Genomic DNA, 11,412 nt, shown 5'->3' with positions numbered 1-11,412 from the left:
CCAGTTGTCCACATGTGCAGACATTCTGAGAATATAGGTAAGCATAAACGAGGAAACCTACCGACAAGAAGAAGAAGGGGTACAGACGACAATTCGTGTGTAGTTTTCGACGAACAGTACGTTTCTTGCCGCCCTTTAGACAATCTCGCGCTTCACGTTGTTCGCTATATTTATCAGGAACATGTTGAATTACTCCTACTACTACGTGAAAGCCATCCGCGACTCCGATGACAATTCCAGGATTTATAAATTTCTCAAGGGGTAAGAAATCCTATTTTGAAGGCCACGTGTTTTGTTAACGAAAGATCGGAGGGGTAGGAGACCTGGATAACTATTTTGGAATTTTCTTTCTAGAAATCCTACACTATTTAAACCACCAGAGGATACATGGTCCACTTATGGCAAATACAACCTTCTTTCAAGGCTGCTCAGGGGAGGACTCTCTGGTTCAGGTGATATACATCACCCAGCCAAGGCTCTCTTTAAGGTCCGTACTTTTATATGTATATGTATATAAACTAACCCTTTCCTTGTTGTTTTTATTTGAAAAAATTATTCTATTCACTTTGTATCGTTGAATTAAAATTTCTTCTAAATATTTAATTAATTTTTCGTCACATAAGGGCAGCATAATTACACAAGGTGGGTCACATTAATTTTTTCTGAACGAGGGTGGTTTTTTTTTACATTTACACAAAGCTGATTGATATGCACCCTATTTTCACAGCACAATTTTGTATTATTTGCCAAATTTATTAATGATTATCATGAAGTGAATCATTTAGAAATACACCAACGAATTTTCTCATGTACTCGAAGACATTCCACGAATACGTTACGGATCAAAATGAACTCGCAGAAGGCAGAATGAAGCGATGCTCGTCGAATGTCAGTAGGGGGAAAGATATTTTTTTTCCTCCATTACTTGGAACTCAGCCAAATGTAGTTTTAACTAAAATGAACACCCTCGTACGATGAAACGTAGGATTTGTATTTTTAGGCGAGTTACTGCCAAGGTTGTTACCTAGTTTTATTATCTCTGCTCTGGTTGATACGTTGTTTATTCTAACGTTTAATTTGGTTGTTAAATAATTTTTAGATTTGGGATTATTTTGTTTACGGTGATTAAATTGTCATTGACCTTAATGACCACTGAAATTTTAACTAAGTACCTTTTAATATATTGTTAATGAAATTTTGATCAGATTAATAAGAGTTATTAAGAAGGAAATACGACAGCTGTATATCTTTTGAAAGCGTTTATGATAGGAATGTTGATAAAACATTTGTCATTATTTTCAGGAAAATTTAAGCTTTGAATTGATGTAACACAAGTGGTATTTGATGATACTTTTCTGTCATGAAATGATATCAAATTTTTCATATAAGAATCAGCGCCTCGGTATTCATTGTTCGTTGCAATCTATCATCAACCAATTTTTTATTAAAAGTACTGATAGGGCACTTACGTTAATATTTTCAGGAAAGTTTAAACTTTATTTTAATGTATCATAAGTGCAATTTTGAAGTACCTTTATGTCATAAATTTGAAGTAGAACTTTTACCTTTCAAAATTTGTCAGGTAGCAACTTGACAATGTTTACTCCATTTTTAATAACTTTGCTAAATATGATCAAAAATAATTGTTTTAAATATTTTCTAACTTAAATTTTACAAATGCAATTTTCCTCAATTACGAAACAATCTATTATTCACTTCTGGCAAACACGTGTTCCCAGAACGACTTGGAGTAAATTACTGGCATGATGTACATAGCAATATATTACTTTCGAAATGATTTCTAAACGCTCTGTCATCTCATTTCTGTTATAATATTTCATTCTTTAACATTTAAATTCAATTTATAAAAAGAGGTAGATATTAAATGGGATAAATTAATATCAAAACGAACATTTTGAATTTTATTTTTGTTTAATGAAATTTTAAAAATGACTCAGCAAGATTTTTTTGTATCAGTGATGACTAAATAATTAAAACCCATGTTATCTGGCCAAATAAGGTCAGAGATGAAAGATACCTATTACCATGAGCCAGATGTCCCTTAAAAATTTAAAAATAACTCTACCTTCACCGCTTTCTCAGTCCAGACTATAACGACTTCTTTAAATTCTTAAAACTTAAGAAAGAAGTGACCTTACAAAGATCAGAGAAAGTGTGTACATGGCGTTTCAATAAAAAAAAAAAAAAAAAAAAAAAAATGAAAACTGGAACGTGGATATTGCTGTGCATATTTTAAGCTACAAGAGAATATTTATGAGTTTTTTGTACTCAACAAAATGGCGGAGATACAGCTGTCTCAAGATAGATACTTCCTTCAGAGGGTGGCCATCGAAAGGCAGTTATATTTCCGCCATTTCGTCGAATAAAAAAGATCACAAAATACCTAAATATACCTTAAGATATGCATAACAAAGTGTATATAATAGATTCTCTATTTACTTCGCACTTATTTTAGAAGAAAAAAAGTTATGAAAAGTGACTGGCATTTTTAGATTTATTTCTTTTGAAACGCACTATATATATTAAAGCGTCGAGACGCCGACGCCGACGTGGAGGAGGATACTTTCGTTCCAGGCATCTCCCAGAAAACATTGACCAGTTTATCGTGAACAACTCAGCTTCGAACACGTTTTCACGCGAACTTGAAACAAGTTAAACTTTAAAAATATATACATTTGTTAATTTCATAATAAAAATATGGTGTAAGGTGTGTGATAATTTTAAAATGTTGATGTGAATATTTGAGAAATTAATTTCTTGTTAATTAGAAGAGGACTCAGGAGGGTGAGGACTTATGGTGACCTTGACACCGTAACACAGACGCACCCTGAAGGGTGTAACCTCCAATCAATACACTACTCACGATGCATTTCATTTTTTATTAGGTTTTTGAAGATCAAAGATAATTTTAACTAACAATAACACATTATAAAACAATACACTTTTATTAAAGTCTTGAATTTTAACTGAATTTAAAGTTATATATTTTTGTTTATGCTGTTTAATTGAATCTACCATATGGGTCTGTATTGGATTGTTATACTTTAATTTTTTTTATAATAATTGTTTAGATATAGAATATATTAATCAATATTTGTAAAGAAATGATATATTGATGTTACTTTGCTACACTGATTACTCTAACTGGCAACCAGCCACTTTGTATTAATAGAATTAATGGGTAGTAATGTAACAATTTTCTTGGAATTTTAATCTTTAAATTAATGTAACATAAGTGTGACTTTTAAGTCATGAAATCATTCCAAAATTATTAAATTTTAAAATGAGTTGATTTAAAGCTTTAACACTAGATTTACTGACGTTTGATGCAGTCTTATTTTAAAGTTGGAAACAACGTAGTAAATTAAATAGATGGAGGATGAAACATAATTTAATACATACATCCATTCTTTATCTCAACAATAGCCAACATATGTTTCAACAAAAATACCTCGATAGTGTAATTTAAATTATAATTTAAAATAAGTGATAATTATTATGAAAATAAGCCGCTTCCACTTTCTCACCGCTAGATGGACGCCAATTTTTTAGTCCAGGAAATGCTTATTTTTCTCATTTTCTTAATCAAAACTTTACATTAATTGTGAAGACATTCTTCCTGTGTATTCGAGGTCGTAGAATCATTTGGCAGCCTCGGAAAAGCTCAGAAGTTTCTTATTTTGCCAAAAAACGGAATTTTCTATTTTTTAGTTTCTAGACCGGCCGATAGATGGCACTATCTGTACCGTTATCGACATGGGAAAAATTTTTTCGTAAAAAATCTATTAAAATTAAGTTTTTACAACATTTTCAATGTATTTACAAAAACTCGTGTTTTTAACACAAATTAAACCATTACAACACTTTGATTTACAATCTAAACTTAAAAAAAGGAAGACGATATCATTACCGATGCGGATTAATTGTGTATGATAGGAAACAGAATATAGTGCATGTAAGTAAATATAACAGGTGAACTGTATAGATAACCAGGTACTTCGATGTTAGGATGTTAGGATGTTAGTTCGCTTTAGTCATTCTCCACGTCAAAGCCACGTGATGATAAACAGTTCATTGTGCTTCTAATTCAGTTACAAGTTACAAGTAGTGACTACAAGTTCACAGTGTAACGAGTTTCGAGGTCAACCATAAGAATTTCCCTTCCGCCATAGAATTTCGAGCCAAATGTGTTTCAGAAATGCATTCAGTTAGATATCACGGTGGTGGTAGTTAACCTAAATAACAGGTGTCCCTACTGATCAGTGAAATATTTTTAGTAGAAAAATAGTTATCTAATTACATTTTCTTCGTGGATTCAGTCGAAATTGAAATATCAAGGGCAAAATGAGCCAGTTTTCTTATGGATGGAAGCCGGAAGTTGTCGAACCGCAATTTCTACGGCAAGAGACGAAGAAGGTTGAAGTGAGTATCTCCCTCCCATTTTAATAATTGATAAATTGATGTTATATCACTTGTGCAATTACGATAATTGGAACTTGAGAACGCAAGGTCATTTATGAAAGCTGAATTTTCCGCCAATGTGTTGGTTCATGGTGTTCTTCATAGATGGTGTTCAATAGAATCTAATTATACAGAATAATGAAAATAGACAAATTTTTTAATTATATAATATACTATATATATCATTGAGAAAATTATTAGGCTTTTATATTTCTTTCCATGGAAGTTTTCAAAATTCGCGCGCAATGTCATTGTTCGAATACGCATGCGTAATCTCAATAAGTCACTGCATATGCGCAATTAAACAAAGACACAAGAGACGATTTGCAGCATTCTCTTTCTATTATTGTCTCTAAATTGTATGCCATCATTAGTGTAGCTCTTGTAAAGAAAAACTCAATAGAAAAAGTCACATGTATTATGGGAATGGCGCGACTTATGATGAAACATGGGTGAGGGTAACAGGAGAATGAGCTCAGTTCGTGACTGCAAACCTGTCAACGCAACAGTTCGCACGAAATTCCCTTAGAAACTACTTGCTACTATTGGCTTTTGGAAAGTTCTCTGGACATAGTGTTGTGGAGATAAAGGGCGTAGTTAACGGAGGAAAGGATGAGTTACTACGGCGATGGAGCTCCTCTCGATGATGTATTCGTTAAAGCGGCGGTGGAAGTGAAACGGTTCCTTCCGTCGCTGTTCAACATTAAAGTGGTATGCGTCCCTAACGGAGTTGGGTCCAATTGAATTTTAATTTGAGAAACTAGCTTAAACCGATGCGTTGTTCTATAACATTTCAAGATATCTGCAACATTCCAATCATATGATTCTGGAATAAATACTGTTATTAATATCTTAACAATTTATTATACAAATTTTCCAAATAACAACTTAATATTCATTGTTGAATAATATTCATACTCACATTGATGTTATAACTGAAAAAATGTTATTAAATAAAATTTTCCATACCAGTACCATAGTATTAATTTTCCTTACTAATCCTTCGACACTAATTTACCAATTTTAAACTTAATAAGTCATCATAACATCATGACTAAGGAACAAAACCCGCACTGAACTGAATTACGCATTTATTTCGCGTTGAAAATTTAAACAAATAGAAATTATTATTTTCAAGGGTGATGACGCCGATTAAAGCATTTCAATCACTGCATACGCATTCAAGTGCCTGCAGGAATTATGATTAAACAGAATACTCGTACCATGCGTCATATATTGCTCATTCATCTCACGTACGATAAGAAAACGAGTTTTGTTGTCTTTTAGATAATATTAGAGATAATGAAATTGCCCGTTGATTCACATCAAACAAATAAATAAAAATTAATAATGTATAATCACGTGATATCGTAAATTTTCGCTCACGCGATATCGCGTGAGAAGTCCATGATGTTTAAACATTATGGCACACAAAGCGGGAACCGCTTATTGAGTCGGCACTGTATCAAAGGATACTGTTCAAGATTTCAAAGGAAATGCTTTTTGTTATCATTATCAGTTCGCGGTCAGACTTTCTTCCGGTTATAATAATTGCCGCAAAAGATAAGTATACTCAACAATCCATTAGATCAATCCATTTCCAGAACCATTTAAATGGTTGAACAAAGTGGTTGTTTAAATAAAATGGAACAAAAACGTACATATACTAATTACAGATTCTCAAATTATATGCAAGAAGGAGTAGCTGTGTTGAAAATTGCTCCAACATTAGAAAATATCAATGTGGGAAAAAGAAACACTATTCACAGTATTCCTTCTTCTTCTAAAGTGCTATCTTTTGAAAAAACAGACTCAAATTTGAAGAATAACAAGTATCACGACAAGCCTATAAAAACTACTAAAAATTTCATTGGGAAATCTTGTTATAACGTAGGCTCTTCTGTAGATGTTTAAAGAAGATTTGACAAAGATTTTGTAAAATATATTCTTTTTTTACAGTTGGGAGAAAAAGGATCTGGCTTCAGACCCAGAGGAGCAGTTCAAGACTTCAACACACTTAGAAGAGAATGTCTGGCATCAGGCACTCTCTTTGATGATCCAGAATTCCCAGCAGATGACACATCATTATATTTTTCAAGAAGACCAGATAGATATATAGAATGGAAACGACCAATGGTAAAGAATGCTTTACACAATACTTAATATCCAATATTTCTTTTGAATTCTATTTCAATTTTACTTTGCAGGAAATTGTAGACAGCCCTCAGCTATTTGTAGAAGGGTTCTCCAGATTCGATGTACAACAGGGAGAACTGGGAGACTGTTGGCTTCTGGCAGCAGTCGCGAATCTTACCATGGATGCCAATTTATTCTTCCAAGTGGTTCCAGAGGACCAGAGCTTTGATGAGAATTATGCTGGTATCTTTCACTTCAGGTATTCTACCAATTAAGTAAAACAAAAGAAATATAAGTACTTCATAAATTTAAAAAAAAAAACTTATTTTACATTTATATCAAATAGATTTTGGCAATATGGCAGATGGGTAGACATCGTAATTGACGATAGACTGCCAACTTATCATGGAGAATTAGTATACCTCCGCTCAGCAGAGAGCAGCGAATTTTGGAGTGCCCTATTAGAAAAAGCCTATGCCAAACTCCATGGTTCATATGAAGCGTTAAAGGGTGGAAGTACTTGTGAGGCCATGGAAGATTTCACTGGCGGGGTGACAGAAATGTACCAAATGGATCAGACACCTCCAAACCTCTTCAGTATATTACTGAAAGCATTTGAAAGAAATTCCTTAATGGGTTGTTCAATTGAGGTATTAATTATCATTCTCTTGATTAAAGAATAAGTGACAAAATTAAATGTATATATTTTAGCCTGATCCAAATGTATTGGAAGCAGAGACACCTCAGGGATTGATCAGAGGCCATGCTTACAGTATTACACGTGTAAAACATGTGGAAATTCAGACACCAAATCAGTATGGAAGAATTCCTCTACTTAGGCTCAGAAACCCATGGGGCAACGAGGCTGAATGGAACGGTCCATGGAGTGATCAGTAAGTTATTAGGGATACAAGTTAATTCGGTGCAATTTCTGTATTCAAATGATCAATCATTTAATACCACTTTTCAAATCCACCGAAGCGCGGAAAATTCAAATTTTAAATAGCAATGTTAAAGGTTTCGAATTAATCCTAGTCATTAAGACACTAATGACTGTGATTATTTAATAGATCTCCAGAATGGAGATTCATTCCTGACCATGAGAAAGAAGAACTGGGTTTGACCTTCGATATGGATGGAGAGTTTTGGATGTCCTTCCAGGATTTCACAAAATACTTTACCCAATTAGAAATTTGTAACTTGAATCCAGATTCATTGACAGAGGATGATTTGAATGCTGGTAAGAAAAGGTGGGAGATGAGTGTTTTTGAAGGAGAATGGGTACGTGGCGTCACTGCTGGAGGCTGCAGAAACTTTTTAGGTAAATTTTTAAAAGTTATTCCCAGATAGGTACTGATAACAAACCTGTTAATTAATTGTTGATGCTTTGTAGAAACATTCTGGCATAATCCACAGTACCGTATTACCTTGGAGTATCCTGATGAGGATGATGACAAATGTACAGTCATTGTTGCATTAATGCAGAAGAATAGAAGAGCACAGAAGAGAATGGGTGCAGAGTGTTTGACCATTGGGTTTGCAATATACCATGTATGTATTTACAAAAAATGAAAAAAGTATTTAAGTTTTTATATAATTGATTGAATATGGTAATTGAAACAGTTGGAGTATCCAGAACGACTACCAAAACCTCTAGACGTTAATTTCTTCAAGTACAACGCCTCAGTAGCAAGATCCCCAGCATTTATAAACCTAAGAGAAGTAACTTGCCGCTTTAAGTTGCCACCTGGGGTCTATTGTATAGTGCCGAGTACATTTGATCCTAATGAGGAAGGAGAATTCTTGTTGAGAATATTCTCTGAAAATAAAAATAATATGGAGTAAGCAATCCTCCTATTTCAATTTATTATAATTATTAAAAATTTGAATTTGTAATGGAATTTGTATTTTTTAGAGAGAATGATGAGGAAGTCGGTATCGGAGAAGTTGATGATAGGGTAAGAAATAAAAAATAATTATCAAAATCTTGTTATTGTCTATATAATTAATACATGCACCCAATATTTGTACAATGCTTTAAAATGTACCCACTGTAACACCCAACTATACACCTAATTGTTTTACAATGACCTGTTTAAACTTAGCACCTAAACAGCCTAATTAATCATCCATAACTCGCATGTCTACGTTGCTTGGCTTTTAGGTGATTAACCCTAAGAGTGATAATGGAGATGGGGATAAAGTAAGTAGCGCATGTTATAAATTGGGGTTGCTTTTTCTGTGAAGAATGGATTCTATTTTCTGGAATTCTAATATTATTCTCATTTTTAGGTACAAGATGAGCCAGAGCCAGACAGAAACGCAGAAAAAGTTCGTGAATTCTTCAAGAAACTTGCTGGTGATGATATGGAAGTGGATTGGATGGAATTGAAAGAAATCTTAGATTTTGCTATGCGAAAAGGTATGATGTTATTGTTAGGATTTAAATATTTCTGTTCCAATATGCAGGATGAATTTAAATCCACAAATTTCAATTGAATAATATTCACTTGAAGCATTCTTTTTAGTCTATCCTATATATTAAGTCTACAAATTGATTCAGTATCTTTGGCATTATTATTTTAAATCAATTTTATTTATATGTTACACTATTTGCGTAATAGTTTTACACGTAAACATTTCCAAAACGAAATCTTAATTCTGTTTCTTGTTTAATTAATTTGCTGTTTTTGCTTATTGTTGAAAAGCTTTCGTAATGCTTTCTATTGTTTACAGTTCTTGCGCTTATCATTAATCATACGTGTAAAATACATTCACAAAATTGAATTCCACTCAGATAGCACAGTGCATTCTAATTTTAGTTGTAGTGTTCCTTTATTTATCAATTATTAATGTGTGAATGCTAATGCAACGCAATCTTCACTCTCATAATTGTGCATGTTCTTTCGGTATAATTACTTCATACCTATTGTATGTACATACATACATAAATACATTTGGGTCACAATTTCAGAAAATCGTTATCGTACCAAAAATTAAAATTTAGCAAGATTAATAGCAGTTCTAAGTCGGTGCCATTAATATCACTATTTTAAATTTGAATATTTTCTCGCGCTTCTGTGGACTTGAAAAATCCAAATGATTGATTATTTGAATAGAGAAAAGGCATATAATTTATTGATTCATAAACCCGCTCTATTAAAATATTGTTGAATGTAACAGTTGTAAAAATTAAAACTTCAGGAACATTTAAATTCGAATTCACAAATCCAATGCTTTAATCATAACTACTGGTTAAAAAATTATTTTACAGAAAGTATATCTACTTCATTGACCCTAATGTAGATATGTAAAAATTAATGTTAACATGTAGCTGTATGTTACGGGTAGAACTACCACAGTCGGTGCGTCGTAGTGAGGCTCATGAAACTGTACAAGGAGATGGTTCGTTTATCGACACTCTCATCTCACTGCTGTGCGGCATTGTTTGTAATAATGAACAGTACAATAAGTCCTTAGGTAAGGCATCATCTAGTATGTACTTCCAGGTCATTTCTAAGGCTAGGTTACATTGGTAGAGTATGTTACTAGAATAAAATTAATATCACAGTTTAATTGCTCAAGATGTAAGTGAAAAGCTTGAAGAGTTTTTGCATGGTCAGAGAATATAAATCATTAACGAATGCAGAATGTAAAAAGTTGCTACGCAGCTTTATCATAATCCCATTAATTGTAGTCCATGTTCACATCTGTGGTATTGTCATAGGTTTATAATAACAATTTTATAATATTTCAATACTTTCTTCTTTCTATCAAATTCGGTGCCTTCAACATTACTATTTTAAATTTGAATTTCCCGTACTTTAGTGGATTTAAAAAGTAGTGGCAAATTATTGAAGTTAAAAAAGCAAAGGCATCTAATATATCTGAAAATTTTTTCTTTATTTTTAGAAACCCACGATAAAGGATTCAGTAAGGACGTGTGTCGCAGCATGGTTGCCATGCTAGATGTTGATCACTCTGGTAAACTAGGATTCGAAGAGTTCAGAACTTTATGGAATGATATAAGAAAATGGAGGGTAAAATTTTTCTTCAGTATTAAATAATGCTGAATTTATCAAGATATGTATGTAAATATTGTTTTATTTTTCAGGCTGTATTCAAATTGTATGACAAAGACGAATCAGGATTCTTGAGCGCATTCGAATTGCGACAAGCTTTAAATAGTGCAGGATATCGGTTAAATAATCATATATTAAATATTTTGGTCCATCGTTATGGAACAAAAGACGGCACGATTACGTTTGATGACTACATAATGTGTGCAGTTCGACTTAAAACAATGATAGGTAAGAGAATAAATAAAGATAAATAAAAGAAATAGTATTTAATTCTCTTTTGTAGATATTTTCAGGGAACGAGATCCAGATCAAACTAACACAGCTACATTTACGATGGAAGAATGGATAGAGAAGACGTTATACTCATAAAAAAAAAGTATGTTACGATTTTAATAGCTGTTTTTCTTTTACAACAAAGTGGCCAAGAAAATAAAAGAGAAAAAGAAATCTTTCCTATTTACAGTAATTTGTCTGTTGCATTTGTATTGATAGATAAATAATGGTATTACGTGCCTTAATATATCTATGTATGTACAGTACCGAGCATGATAGGCTTCCAGGAATTATGCTCCCATCCGTCCCATCCGTAACTGTCCACTATTTGCGTATAAACGTTCGTACGGAAAAATTTAAATTAATATCTACTTTATTATTTGTATTTTTCAATTACATACTAAATTTTATAATTCTTAATAGTTAAAAATGTTATTTT

The 11,412-nt window shown here is 32.6% G+C and overlaps 1 protein-coding gene across 16 annotated transcripts; it reads left to right on the top strand.

The window, feature by feature from the left end:
- The first annotated feature begins 104 nt into the window (after nucleotides 1–104).
- Nucleotides 105–11,080, top strand: CalpA (calpain A). 16 transcript variants are annotated; one of them, XM_076692741.1, is made up of 16 exons: nucleotides 105–261; nucleotides 355–487; nucleotides 6,442–6,618; nucleotides 6,690–6,877; nucleotides 6,965–7,268; nucleotides 7,330–7,511; nucleotides 7,689–7,939; nucleotides 8,012–8,169; nucleotides 8,242–8,459; nucleotides 8,534–8,576; nucleotides 8,783–8,821; nucleotides 8,911–9,040; nucleotides 9,970–10,098; nucleotides 10,531–10,658; nucleotides 10,733–10,928; nucleotides 10,984–11,080. In XM_076692741.1, the coding sequence occupies exons 1-16, from the start codon at nucleotides 182–184 to the stop codon at nucleotides 11,067–11,069; spliced, it is 2,442 nt and encodes an 813-aa protein (XP_076548856.1). In that variant the 5' UTR covers nucleotides 105–181; the 3' UTR covers nucleotides 11,070–11,080. The 16 variants fall into 16 exon arrangements, with proteins under 16 accessions (XP_076548856.1, XP_076548868.1, XP_076548864.1 ...); XM_076692753.1 differs by lacking the exons at nucleotides 105–261; nucleotides 355–487 and adding exons at nucleotides 2,587–2,728; nucleotides 4,341–4,443; XM_076692749.1 differs by lacking the exons at nucleotides 105–261; nucleotides 355–487 and adding exons at nucleotides 2,597–2,728; nucleotides 4,299–4,443.
- Nucleotides 11,081–11,412: the final 332 nt, after the last annotated feature.

Source organism: Osmia lignaria, chromosome 15 (assembly GCF_051020975.1).
Source record: "Osmia lignaria lignaria isolate PbOS001 chromosome 15, iyOsmLign1, whole genome shotgun sequence".
NCBI classification, from domain to species: Eukaryota; Metazoa; Arthropoda; class Insecta; order Hymenoptera; family Megachilidae; genus Osmia; species Osmia lignaria.
Note: the sequence above shows the minus strand (reverse complement) of the source record. Positions and strands in the feature narration are given on the sequence as shown.

Bases quoted from the DNA above. Each gene is read 5' to 3' on its own strand.
- CalpA (XM_076692740.1), top strand. From the start codon at position 6,097: ATGGTTGAACAAAGTGGTTGTTTAAATAAAATGGAACAAAAACGTACA. The intron at 10,099-10,530 runs GTAAGGCATCAT...CTTTATTTTTAG, and splicing joins ACAGTACAATAAGTCCTTAG to AAACCCACGATAAAGGATTC. The intron at 10,659-10,732 runs GTAAAATTTTTC...TTTATTTTTCAG, and splicing joins ATGATATAAGAAAATGGAGG to GCTGTATTCAAATTGTATGA.